Genomic DNA, 23,476 nt, shown 5'->3' with positions numbered 1-23,476 from the left:
GAGCTTTTATGAACAATGAAGTTCTGTTAATCCAGGTCTTCCAAGAAGCAGACTCCAAGCCAGGACTGAACATGCAAGGGCTTTAGTAAAGGACACTCCTTTACTACAGGAAATGTGAGAGGAAATATAGAGGGAGCCAGGGAAGATTGGGATTGATGTCAGGCCATGATGCAAACCTGATCTTAAGGGACACGGAAAGGGAAGGAAGGCTTGGGTGGAAGCTGAGTGTTGTTTCAGCCCTCTGGGTTGGCAGAAAAGAAGAGTAAGAGAGTAGGGGTTTCCTGTTGGGTGGGTTTTGGAGACTACTATGCTCCCTGTTTCTACTTCTAACTGCCCTTTACCAGTTGTGTAACTTTGGGCTACAAATATGGCAACAGATGTTTTTCCAGTTTTTATTCTTTATTGGAAGTATAGTTGACACACAATGTTACATTAGTTTCAGGTGTACAACATAGTGATTGGACAAGTCTATGCGATATGCTATGCTCACAAGTGTAGCTACCATCCGATACTACACAATGCCATTACAACACCATTGACTATATTCCCTATGCTGTACCTTTTATGCCCGTGACCTACTCATGCCATAACCGGAAGCCTATACCTCCACTCCCTTTAACCCATTTTGCCCATCCCCCATCTCCCCTCTTCTCTGGCAACTATCAGACTTTTCCCCGATTTGAGTCTAGTTTCGCTTTTTGTTTGTTCATTTGTTTTTGTTTGTTTGTTTGTTATTTTTTTTAATGTTTATTTATTTTTGAGAAAGAGAGACAGAACATGAGTTGGGGAGGAGCAGAGAGAGGGGGAGACACAGAATCCGAAGCAGGCTCTGGGCTCTGAGCTGTCAGCACAGAGCTCGACGCTGGGCTTGAATTCACGAACTGTGAGATTGTGACCCAAGCTGAAGTCGGATGCTTAACCAACTGAGCCACCCAGGCGACCCCATTTGTTTTGTTTTTTACACTCCTCATATAAGTGAAATCATATGGTATTTGTCCTAGTCTGACTTATTTCATTTAGCATAATAAGTCTACCCATGTTGTTGCAAATGCCAAGATCTCATCCTTTTTATGGCTGTGTAGTATTCCTGTGTGTGTGTGTGTGTGTGTGTGTGTGTGTGTGTGTGTGTGTGTATCATATCCTCCTTATCCATTCATCTGTTGATGGGCCCTTGGGATGCACCCGTATCTTGGCTATTGTAAATAGTGCTGTGATAAACATAGGATACATATTTTTGAGCTAGTGTTTTCATTTTCTTTGGGTAAATATCCAGTAGTGAAATTATTGGATCATATGGTATTTCTATTTTTAATTTTTTGAGGAACCTCCATACTGCTTTCCACAGTGATCGCACCAATTTACATTTCTACCAACAGTGCACAAGGCTTCCTTTTCTCCACATCCTTGTCAGCACTTGTTGTTTCTTGTGTTTTTTATTCTAGCCATTCTAACATGTGTGAAGTGATATCTCATTGTGGCTGTCATTTGCATTTCCTACAACAGGTTCTTTTTTGAGACTCAGTTTCTATTGTCCAGTGGGAATGATATTGCTTGTCTCATGGGGCTATTGAGACTCCTGTTTCAGAGGATGTATGTAAAGCTTATAATAAAGTTACAGTCAATGAGCAAGTGCTTCTTTAAAGGTGCATATTCCCAATGGTGGCTCTTGGACATGGAGATGGAGTATGTCATGTGACTCCATGTTGACAAGTGCTAAACACTTGAGCTAAACACTTTCAAATGCTAAACACTTGAAAAAATGAGTCCCTTATGGGAGATATGCAAGTTCAGAGGAAGGTGTTTTAGAGGTGATGTTGGGGATTTAGTCTTCTTGAGACTGAAGCATCAAGCAAGGGGCTCTTTTTGATCATTCTTTTATCTTAAAAATTCAGTCTAGAGAGGGGCCCCTGGGTGGCTCAGTCGGTTGAGCGTCCGACTTTGGCTCAGGTCATGATCTCACAGCTCGTGAGTTGGAGCCCTGCATCAGGCTCTGTGCTGACAGCTTGGAGCCTGGAGCCTGCTTCCGATTCTGTGTCTCCCTCTATCTCTGCCCCTAACCCACTCGCATTCTGTCTCTGTCTCTCTTAAAAATAAATAAAAATTTTTAAAAATTTGAAAAAAAATTCGGTCTAGTGAGTACCCTTGAGAAAGAACACTCACAATTTAAGGGTAAGATTTTTGCCACCATAAATTCTATTTTCTATTCAATAAATTGACACCAGAAGGAGAGGAATAGGGATATACTACCCTGAGTATTACTTTACAAACAAATTAGAATGATTTATCATCAGGGATTTTTGATATAATAGGAATTCCTGAACTTTTATTGTAAAGGTATAGAGACTCTCCGAACTTAGAAGAGGACTCTTTTTTCCTTGAGTCAGGAGAGGAGGTCCTTGCCCTCACGATAAAACAGAGAATTCAGTCTGCACTCAGAACCACAGAGAGATGGGGACCAAACACAAATTACACAAATTATGTATAGATATATAATGAATTCCCACACCTATTGTGCCAAGTGGATGTGAAATTAAATATTCGTGAATTTAAAATTAATAGCATTCCCTCGATAGATTTAGAGAAAGGGGATGTGACAGCACAATGACATCCATAAATTGTCAGTTGGCAACTCGAGGCTCTGGGACTGGAACCTTGATCATCTGAGAAATACCCACCTGACAGGTTATGGCGCTAATTACATAAAACAGTGAGTGTTGTGTCTAACACAATGCTCCCTGAGTCATAGGGAAACACTGATTCCTTTATGTATACTGTGGGGTAATGGTGAGAGGCATCTGGGGAATGATTCTTTTCCAATTAGACAACACCAGAACTAATAAAACAGATACAATTTTATTGGTGTGCAAGACCCAGAATGTTTTACACATCTTACCTCGCTGAATTAGCTCTGGCCAGTTTCAAATGTCTTAAAACTTGGCGGCTCGACCATTTGGGTCGACAGTTTTGGTCTGACAGGTGTCTTGACCCTGAAAGTGAAATGGCAAAAGTTGTTATCAATGTAAGTAACCAGACCTGCGTCAGGCTGGGGATCATGCTTTCTGTCTGCGAGTGCGCCCTCTTCTGGTCCGGAATTTGTCCTCTTCCTAACTTCCCAGGTGCTTAGAGGCTTCCCCTTTCTCTCTCAGAGCCTTACTGTACACATGTCTATGAAACTCACAGAGTAAAGTAACCTCTGTTAAAAGGGGAAAGTTTAAAGAGGGGGCGTTGTAAGAGGGGTCAAGCCTTCAACTAACAGATGAGTTTCAGATGGTAGAATACCAGGCATCAACATTGCAAATAAGGGGGGAGTTTGGAGTTTGGGGACTTCCCTTGTGCATAGGATATATGTCACTCCTAATTGTTTTTAGGTAGGGATTGAAAGCAAACAACCTCTTTGGGAATTTTTTTTTTTTTTTTTAATTTCTTTTCCTTGGAGCAAAGATTCAAACATGGCTCAGGATGCCCATCAGAGGATGTCATCAGAGGAGCAGAGGAGGAAAAGGAAAGATCTGGGTTGAGTTTATAGAAAGGCATAAAGTCTAGAGTAATGCATGGAGAAGAGATGCTAAAGAAGTTTCTGTTCTCTGGCTGAATCCTATGGTTCGCAGGAGGCTCATAAATAAGACTGCCTGGTACATGCACACACAGCAAATGCCAACTGGCTGTGGGTACCCACTCTCCTTCACCCTCCCACCAATCTGTTCCCTAAGTATTTTATGCTTGGATTGACTCTGCTTTGCATACAGTCTAATCAGGCACATGTAACTCCTTCCAGTCCTCAGTTCGTCTCTAATGAGACTACTAGAACTTGAAGCTGCCTTATTCATCCATCCTCCTGGACCCAGTAAGGTGTGTTTGTGGGCAGACACTAGAAGTGATAAGACAGAAGGAGATTGGGGAGAAATTGTAAACTTCTGAAGAAACTCTTTTCTAGTGCCTGTTAACACCTGCAACTTTGGACAGTAGAGAAGGGGTTTTCAAAGTCCAAGGTTAGGGGAGATGGATCTCTACATTCTTGTAGGTGAATCACTGCATTTACCACTTGGGTGTCTCTGTGAAGGAGGGCTTTGCAGAATTCAAAATCCATGGCTTCATGAATTCATCACTCCCTGAAGTATAGAGGACACATTTCACTTACATTTTCTAAAAGCAGAGTAAATTAATCTCCATCCCATTGGTCAGACTCTCAGATTCCCCAGAGATTATCAATCGTGGGATTCTCCTTTGTGGTCCATGAGGAAAATACACAGGAGGATCTGAAAGATCCAGCACAGGATAAACACCTGATCATAGAAAACCCTGCCCTCTTCACCTCCAAATAACCTGTCAGCACAGAGATTCTCATAAGCATTGAGTTTCTATTGTTTGCCAAGTGCTGGGCATTTTGCATATGTTAACATATTAAATCCTGCAAACTATCCACTCACAGATGATTTGATGGACATTGACACTCACAAATTAGAAGGACACTTTGCACTAGAGTCCTTACATCATGAGCCCATATTCTCTTCACAGCACACACTGTGACCTTTCCCTCTGGTGACAGAGCACAAAATACACAGACTTTCCATAGAATTTTTTTTTTAATTTTTTTTAGAATATTTTTTTCCCTAGAATATTTTCTGGGTTTTATTAAAAATGTGCAGTATTTAAGGCAGGAGTGAAGAATATCTTTTCTATGGAGGAAGCATATGCCTATAAAAAGCAATAGAAGATGACAGACTCATAAGAAAAGCAACTTACTAGTTAAATATACATTAAAATTTTAATTTAGCAAACCACTTAATTATATTAAATAAATATTTAATTTTAATTTGATACAGATTTTAATTTAACAGAATATGAACATTTTAATTCACTTGCTTCACAAACAGAATATGGAATTGGACATTTTTTAAATAGCTAAAATAAATCGTAAAAAAGGTAGAGAGAAGTTTGTTCTTAATTCATGTTATGGCCAGTTACGGGGAAGAAAGACACCTAGATTAGAAAACAAGGTTTGATTTTCAAGGCCCACAAGGTCATTTCAACTTTTGCCATCATGCAAAACATTGCGATGAAACATCCTTGGATGTGTGTGAATATCTTAGAATCCATTCCTAGAAGGACAATACTTAGGGCAAAAGCATGTACATTTTAATGATTTTTTTTAACACACATTGCCAAACTAACCTTTAGAAAGAAAGTACAATTTATATTTTCACCAACTGTATAGGAGAGGGCCCATTTTCCTGTACCTTTGTTAGCATTCAGTATTATGGTTACTTTTAACCCGTCTTTCTAACAAAAAATTTTCTCATGGTTACATTTTCATTTCCTTTTTTTTTTTTTTTACAGATTATATTTTTAAGTTACTTATGCACCCAACATGGAACTAGGGCTCGAATTCACAACCTCAAGATCCACAGTCCCATGCTCCACAGACTGAGTCAAACAGGCGCACCCACATTTACATTCCTTTGAATATTACTACAGTCAAGTATTTTCTCACCAACTTATTAGCCATTTGTGTTTCTCCTTTTGTGAATTGCTTGCTCATAACTGTGCCCATTTTTTTCTATTGGTTTATCTTTTTCTAATTTTGTTTGTAAGAGACATTTACCTAAACTATTTTTTAAATGTTTATTTTTGAGAGAAAGATAGAGCACACAAGAGTCGGGGGGCAGAGAGACAGAGGGACAGAGGATCCTAAGCGGGCTCTGCACTGACAGCAGTGAGCCCCACGTGGGGCTCAAAAATCACAAACTGTGAGACCATGACTTGAGTTGAAGTCAGATGCTTAACCGACTGAGCCACCCAGGAGCCCCTATAAAACTATTGTCTACTATAGGTGGCATGCATATTTTCCTTGGCTAAACATACAGTCCTTTAATTTTCTTTATGTTTTGTTTGTCATACAGATTTTATTTTATTTTTTAATTTTTTAATGCTTGTTTATTTTTGAGAGAGAGAGAGTGAGGGAGGGGCAGATAGAGAGAGGGAGACAGAGGATCTGAGGTAGGCTCTGTGCTGAGAGTGCAGAGCCAGATGCAGGGGTTGAATTCAAACCACGAGATCACGACTTGAGCTGAAGTCAGATGCTTAACCAACTGAGCCACCCAGGCACCCCTGTCATACAGAGTTTAACACTATCATAGTCAAACCCATCCTTTTTTTTTTATTCATGGTTTGCTTTGAGCATTAAGTTTAGAGAGATTTTTCTACTCCAAGCCTTCATAAATATTTACCTATCTTTTCTAATTGCCATGTAGCATTTTAACTTTTAAAAAGCATATAACTTCACTTTTTTGCAACTTGCTTTATTATGTGCAGTGAATGCATATTTGAGACTACAAAGAGTTAAAATGTTTTGAATTTTGAAACTAGGATAAAATATTTTGAAACTAGAAAGAGTAAAAATTAAAAAGTGGAGATTTTTATCTCTGCCTCAAAACTTAAAAAAAAATAGGTTATTTAATGTTTAAATATGTTCCACAAAGTGTTTCTGGCAAAATTGGATTTGTAAATATTTTATAAAATCCCTTTGTCCTCTCACCGAGTTAAGTCAGCTTTTCATTTCTAAGGGGAAGGAGCCACATTTCAGAGAGGGAAGATTTCTGCATGAGACGGAGAAAAATGACCTCCAGAGTGTTTTGTTCTGGAAACAGTAGATTCACCTTGTGATCCAGTCGTCTCTTTTCCCTGTTGTCTATGGTTAGAGAGAAAGGGGGCAGGGGAGGCTGAAGAAGCTTCAGGGTGGGCTCACACTTGCTTTTGGGCACAAACTGGGTTAGATTTCTCAGATTAGGGAAATAGGTGCTTTGATACCTGATTGAAGATGCAAGCCCATTCAAGCCAGGAACATGGTAGCACACCTCTCACTGCAATTAAGCAATCCTGTATGGGCTTAAATAAATGATGCTTAGAGACAGCAAAGATGGAAAGTGATTGAGGATTGATGTATAGGGTGTTTTATTTGTGCTGATGCTCTGGTTTTTGCTTTCCTCTTTAACTGTCTCTAGTTGTGTTATACTTACAAAAATTAGTGCTACCAAGTTTTGAATTGTTATGAGTAGCAGTTTAATTAAAAGCTCCCTTGGGGCACCTGGGTGGCTCAGTCAGTTGAGCGTCTGACTCTTGATTTCAGTTCAGGTCATGATCTCACAGTATCCTGAGTTCTAGCCCCATGTCCAGCTCTGTGCTGACAACTCGGAGCCTGCTTGAGATTCTCTCTCTCTCTGCCTCTCCCCTACTCTCACTCTCTCTCTCAAAATAAATAAATAAGCTTTTTTTTTTTTAAAAAAAAAGCTTTCTTAAAACATTTTAAAAAAGAGTAATAGATGGGAAGAGGGGTCTAATTTTGTTCGATCTCTCTTTCATTGAAATAAATCTATAAGAAACCTTGTTAGCCATACCACAAGGCAATAATATAAGCACTATACTCAGCAAAAGCCAAAATTACTATGAACAGTGAATCGTTCATTTATCAAACAAATATTTATTCCATGCCTACTATATGCCACTGTGTTAGGTCCTGGGAGAACAACAGTGAACAAGGGTCAGTCTCTGTCCTCAAGGAAATTATAATCTAGTGTATAGGACAAGTTACAGATCAAGAAATTGCAAACAGTCATGTTAGTGCAACGACTGAGTAAATGATTATGTTTTGGATTTGGGAAAAGGGTGGGCAAATCTTCATAGAGGAAGTGCTTCCTGAGCAGAGACCTGACAGATGAGAAGCCATTAGTTAACTGAAAAGGGTATGGAGGAAAGAGAAAATTCATTGTGTAAAGAGCTCAAGGCAGAAGAAGAAGAACCAGCAGAAGTAGATGAATAGGAAGGAGAAGGAGAAGAAGAAGAAGAAGAAGAAGAAGAAGAAGAAGAAGAAGAAGGAGGGGGAGAAGGGAGGAAGGGGAAGAGGAAGAAGAAGGAGAAGAAGAAGTAGTTGAGGAAGAATAGGAGGAAGAGGAGGAAGAGGAAGAAGAGGAAGAGGAGGAGGAGGAAGAAGAAGAAGGAGAAGAAGAAGAAGAAGAAGAAGAAGAAGAAGAAGAAGAAGAAGAAGAAGGGGAGGAAGACAAGGAGTTGTTGTTGTCATGTGACAGTGCTGTCCAGATCCCAAAGTGCTAGGGAGGGGGTGAAAAGCTATAGAGGTAAGCAGGACTATATTGAAAAGCAAAAGGGACTTAATAATGCATGTTAAAGACTAACTTTGAGGGCCATGGGGAACTCATGAATGTTTTTGAGAGCTGGCCTCATAAGCTCAAATCAAGTGATAGGTATTAATAGAACTAAATAAGCAGAAGCGTGGCTCCTCAAAGATGCCTACATCTGAATACCAGGAGCCCATAAGTAGATTATCCTTCAGGCAAAAGGGACTTTTCAGATGTGATTGAATTATGGGCCTTGAAACAAGGAGGTTTTCCTGGATTATCCAGGTGGGCAAAATATAATCACAAAAGTCTTTAAAGGCAGAGAACCTCTCATCTATCAATGGACACTTGGGCTGTTTCCATAACTTGGATATTGTAAATAATGCTACAATAAACATAGAGGTGCTTGTATCCCTTTGAATTAGTGTTTTTGTATTTTTTTTTTTTTTGGTAAGGACCCAGTAGTACGATTACTGAATCATACAGTAGTTTCATTTTTAACTGTTTGAGGGTAGATGAATAGATAGGGTGTTTGTGTGTGTGTGTGTGTGTACATACATAATGGAATATTACTCATCTATAAGGAAAGAATGAAATCTTGTTATTTGCAACAGTTTGGATTGAGCTAGAGAGTATAATGCTAAACGAAATAAGCCAGACAGAGAAAGACAAATACCATATAATTTCACTCCTATGAGGAATTTAAGAAACAAAACAAAGGAGCAAAGGGAAAAAGAGGGAGGCAGGGAGATAGATAGATAGAGAGAGAGAGAGAGAGAGAGAGAGAGTACAAGAAGCAGACTTTGAACTATAGAGAACAAACATATGGTTATTAGAGGGAAGGTGGGTGGGTGAGGGAATGGGGGAATAGGTGAAGGGGATTAAGAGTACACTTATCATGATGAGCACTGAATAATGTATGCAATTGTTGAATCACTGTATTGTACGCCTGAAACTAATATAACACTGTATGTTAACTGCACTGGAATTAAAATTAAACACATAGTTAAAAAAAAAAAAAACAGAGAACCTTTCCCAGCTCAGCATAGATGTGACATCACTGGTTTTGAAGATGGAGGAAGGGAACCACCAGCTAAAGAATGCAGGTGGCCTCTAGAAGCTGGGGAAGGCAAGGAAATGGAGTCTATCCTAGAGCTTCCAGAAAGGAACACAACCCTGCCGATGCCTTGATTTCAACCCAGTGAGACCTTTTTCAAAATTCGAACCTACAGAACGTTGAGATAATTAATGTATGTGGTTTGAAGACACTTAGTTTGTGGCAATTAGTTTACAGTAGTGATAATAAACTAATACACTCAGATTCCTCAGATCAAACTATGTAGAGGCCACATTTTACATGTACTTATGTGTAAAGCTTACATGTAAAGCTCCTTCATGAGGTCACGTGGAGGTCTATGGTATATGAACTAAGATTGGTTGCAAAATAAGACATAAGGAAAAACAAAGGGGATGTGTGTATGTTTGAACTTAAAGAAGAAGGTAAGATGATCTGATATTGAATAAAGATTTTCTTTAAGTAAACCTTTTCCCATAATTTTCATAAATTGAATCACTTCTTTTAGGAAGAAAGAATAATTATCCTTAATCAAGTTGTATTCATTTGGATTAAAAAAAAACCCAGAATTCAAGCATATCAATGCTAAGCTTCAAAGGAATAATCTATTTTTTGGTCCTGAGGTCTGCTCTTCTTGGCCCCTCCATTGGATCTTACATTTTAAATAATCACAAAGACCTCCTCACATTATCCTCAGCCAGCTGGGGAAGCACAAAACTAGAGCTGTCCAGGGTGTAGCAACCATCAGTAGAAATGATCCCCAGACTTTCCAATACAATGATGTCATATGGGTTCTAATATTCATAAAGGTAACTGATAAAGGAACTTCAGGAAAAGTTACCCATTGGGTAATACCATTGGGTGTTATTTCTATGGGTCATTTTAAGTTTGCTTGACCTTGGGTGGGAATGAATTTAGGAGACTGGAGAAACCAGGAGACCTAACACAGATATCTTTCTTCCCCATGCATTCTTTACACTCTTCCAGATACAAAGGAAATAATTAATCCACTTACATGAACAACAAAATCAAATTAAATCTTTCTGCATATCCACTAGACCTGCACGAATGGAAAGTCAGTATGTTGGGAAGGGAACAGAGCCACAGACCAATGAGAGAGGGATTTGCCAGGAGAAATGGTTGTGCTGATCAATGCCAGTGTAAGTACCTTCCATAAAGGAGTAATGACCTGGAGGTGAGAGCCTCGGGTATACCTTCCTGAGATGATAGCAAATAATACTCACTGTGGGTCTGCAAGGGCTAATCTATACAGGGAAAGAAGCAAGGATCTTATAGGACCAATGGGTTCAAATAGAAGAGAGCAAGAAGAACTCAGAATATGGTGAGAAAAGGAGACCATACTATGAAATGGAGTCAGGTGCTGAACAGGATGACATGGTAGAAATCTAGAAGATACTGACCAACTAGGTGGTTTCGGTGATTGAGACTGGGAAGAAGAGCACTGATGTGATTCCGTTGAGTTCAGAATTTCTAGGCCCCAATGTAGTGGAGATAGAGAAAAATGGCGGCAAAGGGTATTGTCCTTCAGTGTTAGCAAATTATTGAGTAGCTGTAATGGGAATCCAACAGGGAGGTCTTGGAAGAGTGTTTAATGGAGTAGGTATCATTCCTCTCATTTACCTCAACCATACATAGTGTATCTTTTTGGGTTCTGCCATATGCCAGTAACAAGAGTCATACACTTGTACAACTTCAAGGTTGTTTGTTGTTGAATGTGGAAGGTAGCATTTGGGCAGAGCACTGGCTCTGGAGTTCAGAAAACCTGGGTCTGAATGGGTTCAACCTTTTCCTGTATGGTCCTGGGCAAGTCAGTCTTCCTTGCTGGGACTCTGTCTCCTCATTTATAACATGGGGACGGTGCTATGTGTGTCATAATTTAATTAAATAACGTTTGTGTCTGGTACTCATTAAGCATCCAATAAAAGGTGGTTGTTGTAATACCAATTGGGTATCCTGGGGTGATGTTTTTGCTGAAGTAATCTCTTCCTCCTTTTGACTATCCATGGTGCGTCAGTAGGCAGATGGCCATGAGGAATGGTGAGAGAAATCTGGTGGGAGGAGCCTCCATTTTCAAATATGCACACAAGATGTCTCCCTTGTCAATGTCAGAGATGGAGGTAGATGCCAGAGATCATTTGTCTCTGGAGAAATATATTTTCAGTCGTGAACTAGGAAAACAGTTTCTTCTTCTCCAACACCTTCCATAGGGCATCTTTGATCTCTCTGTTCCTCAAACTGTAAATGAGAGGGTTCAGCATGGGGATCACCAGTGAATAGAACACAGACACTACCTTGTCCCTGCCAAGCGAGTAGCTGGAGCTGGGTCTCAGGTACATGAAAAGGGCCGTCCCAAACAACAGAGTCACCACCATCAAGTGTGAGGCACATGTGCTGAAGGCTTTCTTTCGGCCTTCCACTGAACGGATTTTCAAGACAGCAGTTCCTATGTAACTGTAGGAGATGATGAGGATGAGGAACGATGTCCCCCCAATAGTGACTACCACGAGAAAATTCACCACTTGACTAGGAAAGGTGTCAGAGCAAGAAAGTGCCAGTACTGGAGGGAGGTCACAGAAGAAATGATTGATAATGTTGGGTCCGCAGAAGTGAAGCTGAAATATGGAGCTGGCCTGGATCAGGGAGCTCAGGAAGCCACCAACATATGCCCCAAGCACCATGCGTGTGCAGAGGCCCTGGGACATGATGGCTGTGTAGAGCAGGGGATTGGAGATGGCTGCGTATCTGTCGTATGCCATGGCAGTCAGGAGGAAGCACTCAGTAAGACCCATACTGACAAAGAAAAAAAACTGAGCAGCACAGCCCAAGAATGATATGGTCTTTTGCTCCCGGAAGAAATCAGTGAGCATCTTGGGGGCCACTGTAGAAGAGTAGCAGATGTCGATGAAAGACAAGTTGCTGAGGAAGAAGTACATGGGTGTGTGCAGACGGGGGTCACCTCTGATCAAAAAGATGAGGGCCAGGTTCCAGGCCAGTGTCACAAGATAGATACCCAGGAAGGTCACAAAGAGAAGGGTCTGGAGTTCTGGATGGTCTGCAAATCCCAGGAAGATGAACATGGTTACTGAAGAGCTATTCCAGGCCTTAGCTGTGGACATGCTTCTCATGGACCACAAGGAGAAGAGTAGACCTGGCACAATAATGATAATCCAAGGGCAACTGTTGGACTTCATCAAGACAAAAAGCTTCTGCACAGTGAAGGAAACAATCAACAAAACTAAAAGGCAGCCTGCGGGATGGGAGAAGATATTTGCAAATGACATATCTGATAAAGGGTTAGTACCAAAATCTAGAAAGAGCTTACCAAACTTAACACCCCAAAACCAAGTAATCTAGTTAAGAAATGGGCAGAAGACATGAATAGACATTTTTCCAAAGAAGACAACCAGATGTCTAGTAGACACATGAAAAGATGCTCAACATCACTCATCCTCAGGAAAATACAAATCAAAACCACAATGAGATACCACCCACACCTGTCAGAATGGCTAAAATTAACAACACAGGAAACAACAGATGTTGGGGAGGATTTGGCAAATTGTTTTTTTATTGTTGGTGGGAATACAAACCAGTGCAGCCACTCTGGAACACAGTATGGAGGTTCCTCAAAAAATTAAAAATAGAACTACCCTACCACCCAGCAATTGCACTACTAGGTATTTACCCACAGGATATAAAAATATAGGTTTGAAGGGATATATGCACATCAATGTTTATAGTAGCATTATCAACAATAGCCAAACTATAGAGAGAGCCACATCTTCTTTATCCATTCATCAGTTGCTGGACATTTGGGCTCTCTCTGTAGTTTAGCTATTGTTGATAATGCTACTATAAATATAGTATGTATATATAAATATATACTTATAATATATGTGTATATATAATGTATAATATGTATGTGTTTATATAATGTATATATATGAGTGTATATATAGTATGTATAAATATGGTATGTATATATAAATATATATGTATATATATGATGGAATATTAGTCATCAAAAAGAATGAAATCTTGCCATTTGCAACAATGTGGATGGAGCTAGAGTGTTTTATACTAAGTGAAATAAGTCAGTCAGAGAAAGACAAATACCATATGATTTCATTCATATGTGGAGTTTAGGAGACAAAGCAGATGAACATAGGGGAAGGGAGAAAAAAAGAGAGAGGGGAGCAAACCATCAGTGAGTAACACCAAACAGCTCTGCTGGAGCACTCACCCATTCACATGAGCTCTGCCCTTAGGTAGACACCTGAGGTCTGCAGTGTGATTCAAGGTCTTTTGGGGGGCACCTCTTCAGGTTATCAGGAAAAGGAGGGGAGTAAGGTGGTGGTTATAATTCTGGGTAGGCTTCGGGACAAGCCTGGCTCTCATCCTGACTCTGCCACTTGCCAGCTGTGGGATGTTGCGCAACTCATTTAGGCTTTCTGAGTTTCAGTTTCTCCGTTTGTAGAACGGAGAATGGGGATAACAGTGACTTCTTCACAGAGTTGTTGAAGGGTTGCTTAAGATAATGTGCACAAGGCTCATGGGTCTTGAGATAAGACTTTGCTTAATTGGGACTGTGAATGCTATCAGCAGTGAATATTCCTTAAAGAATTCTTTAAGGAACTGGGTCTTATTTGGAAACTCTTCCTCTTATGTGGGGGAAATGTGCTTAACCTTACTGAATTGAGGAGTTCACTGATGGGACATGTAGGTTTGTAACAAGTGTTTAGGAGAGGGGTTGAAGAATTTAATGATCTAGGGGTTGATAGGTCAACTGCAAGTCTATTTGAATGTTGCCATCAGTGGGGAGAACTTCCACATTTAAGAATGAAATTTACCATTCCCAGAAACAGAAAGTGAATCTGGACAAATTGAACAAGAGAAAAAGCATACCCAGAGTTTCACTCTTGCCCATGGATGCCCTGAATCTTACTCTAGAACATTAAACAGAAGGTATTTAAGGGCTCTTGGGAGCACTTTATGCCACTGAACTCTGCTCATGAGGACTTTCTTCTTTTTTTTCACAGAGAAAGAAAATCTTCACTCACAGCAGACTTGCAGGGCTCATTTTGGTCTGAGTCTAGACTCCCTACTATCCTATAAGTATAAACAATAGCAGCTGGTAAAGGAGAGTTTGGGAGGCTCAGTGACCTCACTGCACTCACAGATGCTGAACTGCATCTTTGTGAATAACACCAGTCTTTGAGGCCATTGTGAAGATATGATAAGCCAGCAAAATCAGGCACCTAGAATAGTACCTTGCACACAGAAGACACTCAGGAATTGATGGGAACTGATAAAGTTGATTTACAACTCAGCTCATCTTTTATCAAATATCTGCAAGACAGTACTAAGTCTGCTTAGTCCGAGCTTAACAGAATAGTTGGTGATGGAATTAAAAAATGGTGTAATGACAAGAGTTTCGGCCAAACTGGGGAGTAGGTGTGGATCATCTGATCTGCCCATTATTCCTGCCCTGGGCTCTGTCCTCCACTTCATGATGCCTCCTCCTCTCACTGCTGCAGGAGCCCAATCCCTCAAGATCTTCTTCCAGGTCTGTCCTACAGATGTACAAATTGTCCTACAATGTACAAATAGTTGATGGAAATGAAAGAGTCCCTCTTGACATAAGGTGAGCATTCAAAAAGCACCAAAGCTTGACTCCAAGAATTAAGATTCAGATGGTAAAGTTCAGGCCACCAGTTAGAAAAGAGAGAGAGGGTTTTAGAGGTGAGAGGTCTCTGTGGTGTTTGGAAAATCTGCTATGTAAAGTCTGCCCCAATCACAGCCCTTCCAAATTGATTTTCAAACCACTTATTAATAACTGGATCTCTGTTCGAGGGCATAACAATTCCTTCAAAATTTCATTTCCTCTTAATTTCTCTTTCTAGTTGCAAGGGCTCAAACATAGTCCAGGAAGCCCACCAAAGCAGGGGTAAGGTAAGATTGTGGCTGAATTGGGGAAAAGACAGAATTGAGAGTACATGGAGAAAAACTAAAATCCAAGGAACTTAGTCATCTGTATAGTCTTGTAGATCTAAAGTGCTCTATAAAGCAAGAAGACAAAAAAATAAAAGATGAATGACTGAACTCACCCTCTTCCTCTCGTCTGTCTGTCCTTTAGCTGATACCTGTCTTGAGTTTTGTGTTGAAAGGAGTCTAATCATGCTTCAGTAACTGCTTTCAATCCCCAAAGTGCTAATGAGCTGGGAGAGCAAGCTTGGAGCTGGTTTGTTCAGGGGAGATAAAAATATCCACTTGATGCATAGAATGTGTGTTAGTGAGCAGAAAAGTAGGAGAGAAAAATATACAGAGAGAAGAGAGAGATATAATCTTTAAGAAGTTCCTCTGGTATCTGCTAATATCTGCAGTTGGGGTCATGCTGAAAATGTTTCAAAGCTGGGATTGGAAATGAACTTGAGAGAGATTTTTTTCCTCTCTCCTTGGAGATATTTCATTACATTTGCCCTTGAGGGTCTTTTTTGAAAGAGAAAGAAATGTATCACCCAAACCTCAAAGATCTGTAGTTAATTGATCTCTGGGGTGGTATGGAGAACACATACTCAAATAAATGCTCCGAACGCAATGTTATTAAACTCCATCCCAGTGGCCATCTCTTCTGATCCCCCAAGGCTAGTCAAAATCTCTTCTGGTGGTACATGATGAACAAACTCAGGATAGCAGAAGAACACATAGGACAAGATAAACGCCTACTCTGCAGAAGAAAGCAAAGCTGTATATATATGCAGAAAAGCTAAATGAGTTGCTCAAAATTTTATGGCTAGTAAGAGATTGATCCAATATTTGAACCCATGATTATATGACACCAATGAATGGTACATTCATTTACTTTGGAATGCAATTGCACATAAATGTGTTAAAAGGTCAATTGTAATCTTCCCTTCATAAATCCATTCTCTTTCCACAGAAACCTATCTTTCTGCGAGAGAGACGTTAGATACACGGCTTTTTCCTCTAAAAATTTTAAAATTTACTCTTATATAGCATGATGTAGTATAAGAATGTAAAAATGTTGATTCTATGGAGGGTCATGTACAAATAAAAAATAATTTAAGGCCAGACACTCCACACAAAGGAAATCACTAATTTTTGTGTTTGGAGAGAGGAAGGGAGAAAAGAAAAAGGTTTGATTCACTTGTTTCTTAAACTGAGAATACTGAATTTTGATGAGAATTGAAAGAGGGACATTTGAGTAAGCTCAACTGAAACTGATAATCCTGTACCTCCAAGTGACCCTGAACCTTTCTAGCCATGAGAATAGTCTCTTACTCTGTCTGAAGAGACTAGGCCCTCTGGGCTTGGACAGAAGGATGATTTTTTTAAATTTTTATTTTTTTAAATTTATATCCAAGTTAGTTAGCATATAGTGCAGCAATGATTTCAGGAGTAGATTCCTTAGTGCCCCTAACCCATTTAGCCCATTCCCCCTCCCACAACCCCTCCAGTAACCCTCAGTTTGTTCTCCATATTTATGAGTCTCTTCTGTTTTGTCCCCCTGTGTTTATATTATTTTTGTTTCCCTTCCCTTATGTTCATCTGTTTTGTCTCTTAAAGTCCTCACATGAGTGAAGTCATATGATTTTTGTCTTTCTCTGACTGACTTATCTCACTTAGCATAATACCCTCCAGTTCTATCCACATAGTTGCAAATGTCAAGATTTCATTCTTTTTGATTGCTGAGTAATACTCCATTGTGTGTGTATATATATATATATATATATATATATATATATATATATATACACCCCACATCTTCTTTATCCATTCATCCACCGATGGACATTTGGGCTCTTTCCATACTTTGGCTATTGTTGATAGTGCTGCTATAAACATGGGGGTACATGTGTCCCTTTGAAACAGCACACCTGTATCTCATGGATAAATGCCTAGTAGTGCAATTGCTGGGTTGTAGGGTAGTTCTATTTTTAGTTTTTTGAGGAACCACCTGTCAGAATGGCTAACATTAACAACTCAGGTAACAACAGATGTTGGCGAGGAGAAGGATGATTTAAGTGATAGAAAATGTTTTTTTCCAGATCACCTCTCCTCTCAGGCTGTACCACTGTCCTGAAACCAGATGAGTACACTTTTATTCTCTTCCTTTGGGATCTTCCCTTTGAGAATTTCTGAGGGAAATGTAGATCAACGGACATTTAGTCAAAACGTGGAAAACTCATGCTTAATAAGATGTTGATTCATAGGTGTCTTCAAATGCCTTGATAAGTAGAAAACACTTAATGGTTTATTTCCATGAAAATTATTTAAAGTTTAAAAATCAGTGTACAGAAATCAGTTGCATTCTTATACACTAATAATGAAGCAACAGAAAGACAAATAAAGAAACTGATCCCATTCACAATTGCACCAAGAAGCATAAAATACCTAGGAATAAATATAACCAAAGATATAAAAGGTCTGTAAGCTGAAAACTATAGAAAGCTTATGAAGAAAATTGAAGAAGATATAAAGAAATGGAAAGACATTCCATGCTCATGGATTGGAAGAATAAGTATTGTTAAAATGTCAATACTACCCAAAGCTATCTACACATTCAATGCAATCCCAATCAAAACCAGCATTCTTCTCAAAGCTAGAACAAGCAATCCTAAAATTTGTATGGAACCACAAAAGGCCCTGACTAGCCAAAGTAATTTGGAAGAAGAAGACCAAAGCAGGAGGCATCACAATTCCAGACTTTAGCTTCTACCACAAAGCTGTAATCATCAAGACAGCATGGTATTGGCACAAAAACAGACACATAGACCAATGGAATAGAATAGAAACCCCACAACTAGACCCACAAATGTATGGCCAACTAATCTTTGACAAAGCAGGAAAGAATATCCAATGGAAAAAAGACAGTCTCTTTAACAAATGGTGCTGGGAGAACTGGACAGCAACATGCAGAAAGATGAAACTAAACCACTTTCTTACACCATTCACAAAAACAAACTCAAAATGGATAAAGGACCTGAATGTGAGACAGGAAACCATCAAAACCCTAGAAGAGAAAGCAGGAAAAGACCTCTCTGACCTCAGCCGCAGCAATTTCTTACTTGACACATCCCCAAAGGCAAGGGAATTAAAAGCAAAAATGAACTATTGGGACCTCATGAAGATAAAAGGCTTCTGCACAGCAAAGGAAACAACCAACAAAACTAAAAGGCAACCAACAGAATGGGAAAAAAATATTTGCAAATGACATATCAGACAAAAGGCTAGTATCCAAAATCTATAAAGAGCTCACCAAACTCCACACCCAAGAAACAAATAATCCAGTGAAGAAATGGGCAGAAGACATGAATAGACACTTCTCTAAAGAAGACATCCAGATGGCCAACAGGCACATGAAAAGATGCTCAACATCACTCCTCATCAGGGAAATACAAATCAAAACCACACTGAGATAGTCACCTCACGCCAGTCAGTGGCTAAAATGAACAAATCAGGAGACTACAGATGCTGGAGAGGATGTGGAGAAACAGGAACCCTCTTGCCCTGTTGGTGGGAATGCAAATTGGTGCAGCCATTCTGGAAAACAGTGTAGAGGTTCCTCAAAAAATTAAAAATAGACCTACCCTATGATCAGCAATAGAACTGCTAGGAATTTACCCAAGGGATACAGGAGTGTTGATGCACAGGGGCACTTGTACCCCAATGTTTATAGCAGCACTTTCAACAATAGCCAAATGATGGAAAGAGCCTAAATGTCCATCAACTGATGAATGGATAAAGAAATTGTGGTTGGGGCGCCTGGGTGGCTCAGTCGGTTAAGCGGCCAACTTCAGCTCAGGTCACGATCTCACAGTCCGTGAGTTCAAGCCCCGCATTGGGCTCTGTGCTGACCGCTCAGGGCCAGGAGCCTGTTTCAGATTCTGTGTCTCCCTCTCTCTCTGACCCTCCCCTGTTCATGCTCTGTCTCTCTCTGTCTCAAAAATAAATAAACGTTAAAAAAAATTAAAAAAAAAAGAAATTGTGGTTTATATACACAATGGAATACTATGTGGCAATGTGAAAGAATGAAATATGGCCTTTTGTAGCAATGTGGATGGAACTGGAGAGTGCTATGCTAAGTGAAGTAAGTCATACAGAAAAAGACAGATACCATATGTTTTCACTCTTATGTGGATCCTGAGAAACTTAACATAAGACCATGGGGGAGGGGAAGGAAAAAAAAAAAAAGAGGTTAGAGAGGGAGAGAGCCAAAGCATAAGAGACTCTTAAAAACTGAGAACAAACTGAGGGTTGATAGGGGGTGGGTGATGGGTATTGAGGAGGCCACTTTTGGGATGAGCACTGGGTGTTGTATGGGAACCAATTTGACAATAAATTTCATATTAAAAATAGAAATGAAAATGAAAATAAAAATAAAAATTAAAAAAACTATTTAAAGTTTAAATTTTTTGTTGCAATTTTTACTGTATCAATGGTTAAGGATATTTTTATCTTATTTAGGATTCAACACTTATAATTTCCTAATGATTCATTTTGGGTTTAAGTCTTACTTAGCAATTCCAAGAGGGTCTAATATGTTCATGTATTTTCCAGAAGTATAATGTCACACCACTCACAAATAGTGTTCATGGTAATACTCAGCTCAAAATAATAAAAAATGACAATGATAGTAATAATAGTTTATTAAAAAATTGTGCCAAGAATAATTGCTTAACATGAAAGTCTTCTAAAAACTATGTCCAAGATGAGGCTCCCAGGTGGCTTAGTTGGTTAAGCATTGGATTCTTTATTTCAGCTTGGGTCATGATCCCGGGGTCATGAGATTGGGCCCGGTGTCGGGTTCCATGCTGAGCGTGGAGCCTGCTTGGGATTCTCTCCCACCCTCTCTCTCTCTCTCTCTGCCCCTCCCCCCTCTAAAAAAACTATGTCCAACTTAGCTGGCATCTTAATGAAAACATGTACAGTAGTTAGTTGGTATTTAATAAAAACATAGTTAGCTGGGAACAATAGTAATATAGATTACCATGAATTTCTAATAAACTGGTATCAGAATTCTACAGCTGGAGGTGTTTCTTCTGAGCCAAATTGATAATTTAAAAATCATTCCATTTGAATAGTTTTTATATAGTGGTGTTTATATAGGGTGCATTTATGATCCCGACACAATCATACAATGTTGATACACTTGGTTGAATCTCACAGATGAAGAGGTGATGTGAAATCAGGGAGGTGCACAAGACCACTCAGATGAAAACAGGCAGGATTAAGACTCATGCCACGTGTTAACACTACTATTTTTAATTAAAAGTTTTTAAAATATTTATTCATTTTTTAGAGAGAGAGAGAGAGTGAGTGAGTGAGAGAGAGAGAGAGAGAGAGAGAGAAAGTATGAGCAGGGAAGGGGCTGAGACAGGGAGACACAGAATCTAAAGCAGGCTCCAGGCTGTGAGCTGTCAGCACAGAGCCTGACGCGGGGCTCTAACTCAGGAACCATGAGATCATGACCTGAGCCGAAGTCTGATGCTTAACAGACTGAGCCACCCAGGCGCCCCCCCCCCCCCTTTTTTAATATTTTTTAACTCGGGATGGCCATTTTTCTAGACTGTTCTTTCATTATGTTATGATGCTTCTTTTAAAGCACTTAAAAATCTGATTGGTTTAAAATGGTACCTTGAATGTGAACTTGTGACTTGCCTATTCTCAATTACATCACTCTTGTCTAAATATATTTGTCGATTAGTGTTATTTACCATTTTCAATTTGCTTAGCGACTTGCTCCATCTCCTGGTCTGGTTCCTTTCCCAGAATTGAACTGCATGATGGTATTGAGTTAAGGAACTTGAGGGGTATATATAGTACAATGCTTAGAGCATAGTGGGTATATACTGTGTTTGAGGATAATCAATTACTATTGCAATGCTAGGTTCTCACGTGGATTTTAGTCCCCAAAGGTCACCTCTTAAAACTGACCCTACATGGGGCACCTGGGTGACTCAGTTGGTTAAGAGTCAACTTCGGCTCAGGTCATGCATGATCTTGCGGTTTGTGAGTCTGAGCCCCACCTTGGGCTCTGTGCTGACAGCTCAGATCCTGGAGACTCCCTCTCTCTTTGCCCCTCCTTCAGCTCGCGCTCTGTCTCTCTCTCTCTCAAAAATTAACATAAAAAAGGTCCTCGGCCCCACCGCTGCTCTCCGTTCCTCGAGATGCAGCCCCCGCGTTAGCAGTCGCCGAGCCCGCCGCCCCCGCGCGCCCCCCCCCCCCCCCCCGCACCCCCCAGATGGCTGTGCCTCCCACGTATACTGATCTTGGCAAATGTGCCAGGGATGTCTTCACCAAGGGTTATGGATTTGGCTTAATCAAACTCGATTTGGAGACAAAATCTGAGAATGGAATGGAATTTACGAGCTCAGGTTCCGCCAACACTGAGACCACCAAAGTGACTGGCAGTCTGGAAACCAAGTACAGATGGACTGAATATGGTCTGACGTTTACAGAGAAATGAACACTGACGACACACTAGGCACAGAGATTACTGTGGAGGATCAGCTTGCACGTGGACTGAAGCTGACCTTTGATTCATCCTTGTCATCAAACACAGGGGGAAAAATGCTAAAATCAAGACAGGGTGTAAGCGGGAGCACATCAACCTGGGCTGTGACGTGGATTTCGACATCGCCGGCCCTTCGATCCGGGGCGCTCTGGTGCTGGGCTATGAGGGCTGGCTGGCTGGCTACCAGATGAATTTTGAGACTGCAAAGTCTCGAGTGACCCAGAGCAACTTTGCAGTTGGCTACAAGACTGACGAATTCCAGCTCCACACGAACGTAAACGACGGGACAGAGTTTGGTGGCTCCATTGATCAGAAGGTGAACAAGAAGTTAGAGACCGCCGTTAATCTGGCCCGGACAGCAGGAAATAGTAACACTCGCTTTGGAATAGCGGCCAAGTATCAGATCGATCCTGACGCCTGCTTCTCGGCTAAAGTGAACAACTCCAGCCTGATAGGTTTAGGATACACTCAGACCCTAAAGCCAGGTATCAAACTGACGCTCTCAGCTTTGCTGGATGGCAAGATTGTCAATGCTGGTGGCCACAAGCTTGGTCTAGGGCTGGAATTTCAGGCATAAACAAATACTGTACAATCGTTTAATTTTAAACTATTTTGAGCATAGCTACCTTCAGAATTTAGTGTACCTTTTGATGTCGTATGTCTGGGATGTGAGTATTGCTAAATATCACGTTAGACCTCCAGGTTAAAGATGATTCAGCTTTAAGGTGTTACCCTTTCAGAGGTACAGAAGAAACCCAATTCCAAGAAGAGTCCTTTCAGCTGTAGACTTTGGGGGACCTTGGTGGCCCTCTAGAATTGTCAGGTTTCTTTTTTTATCTAGAAATGGCTGCAAGTGGAAGCTGAGACTTCGTAGGCACTTTGTAAACTGGTATTGAGTAAATGGATGAAATTATGACTTCCTGAGAATTAACTTTGGTTTCCTACCCTAATGAAGGAGAGACTCACTGGTGGTGTGTACAAAATCATCTGAAAGAGACATTTTTTAGACAGATTTTCATGACCTGTTTCCACCCCAGTCCATCACCTCTTTTACACCAAAAGTAGTCTGCAGGGCGTGGTAGCTGTTTCTTTTGTGCCATTTAGGGTGGAGAAGGTGGATGTGATGAAGCCAATAATTCAGGACTTAATTCCCTCTCATGTTGTGTTTTTTTTTGCCCTTGCACCAGAGTATGAAATAGCTTCTAAGAGTCCCAGTTGCAAGCTGGGAAGAGTCTCTGTGACTGTAATCACATGGTGACAACATTCGGAATATAATTGGACTTCTGTTATATTCTCGCCACTCAGTTTATTTTTTAGCAGTTTAATGGGTACATTTTAGAGTCTTCCACTTTGTGTGGAATTAGATCCTCCCCTTCAAATGCTGTAATTAACATCACTTAAAGTAAAACTTGAATAAAATATTGAAACCTCAAAAAAAAAAAAAAAAAAAAAACCCCATAAAAAAACCACCAAAAAACCCCACCAAAAAACCTGATCATACAGTTTAGACATACTTCCACTAGGTGGCAGCAACATTCCACAGGAGGGCCTAAACTAGTGGTCCTCCGTGCAGATGATTTGTTAATATAGTTGAAACCGTGTTAATATAGTTAATGTAGTTGTTAATGTCAGTTGTAATCATACTGTTTGGGTTCTTAGAGGTCTTCCACTTTAGTATTTCGTTTTAGAGCAAAAAACTGAGGTCCAGAGAGGTTA

At 40.2% G+C, this 23,476-nt stretch overlaps 2 protein-coding genes and 1 pseudogene across 2 annotated transcripts; 1 reads left to right on the top strand and 2 right to left on the bottom strand.

Annotated features, from left to right (window-relative positions):
• Nucleotides 1-2,834: 2,834 nt before the first annotated feature.
• The window catches only part of LOC122201353, a 35,085-nt pseudogene continuing 14,443 nt past the window's right edge, over nt 2,835-23,476 (bottom strand).
• Nucleotides 11,394-12,341, bottom strand: LOC122200186 (olfactory receptor 5A1). The gene has a single exon (XM_042905666.1). The coding sequence runs from the start codon at nt 12,339-12,341 to the stop codon at nt 11,394-11,396; it is 948 nt and encodes a 315-aa protein (XP_042761600.1).
• LOC122200191 (voltage-dependent anion-selective channel protein 1-like) lies at nt 21,488-22,371 on the top strand. The gene is given in 3 exon segments (XM_042905670.1): nt 21,488-21,707; nt 21,710-21,808; nt 21,811-22,371. Coding segments are annotated over 3 exon segments (846 nt in total). The 3' UTR covers nt 22,338-22,371.

The sequence above is a fragment of the Panthera leo genome, chromosome D1, assembly GCF_018350215.1.
Source record: "Panthera leo isolate Ple1 chromosome D1, P.leo_Ple1_pat1.1, whole genome shotgun sequence".
Classification (NCBI taxonomy): Eukaryota; Metazoa; Chordata; class Mammalia; order Carnivora; family Felidae; genus Panthera; species Panthera leo.
Note: the sequence above shows the minus strand (reverse complement) of the source record. Positions and strands in the feature narration are given on the sequence as shown.

Coding starts and splice junctions, on each gene's coding strand:
- LOC122200186 (XM_042905666.1), bottom strand. CDS start 12,341: ATGTCCACAGCTAAGGCCTGGAATAGCTCTTCAGTAACCATGTTCATC.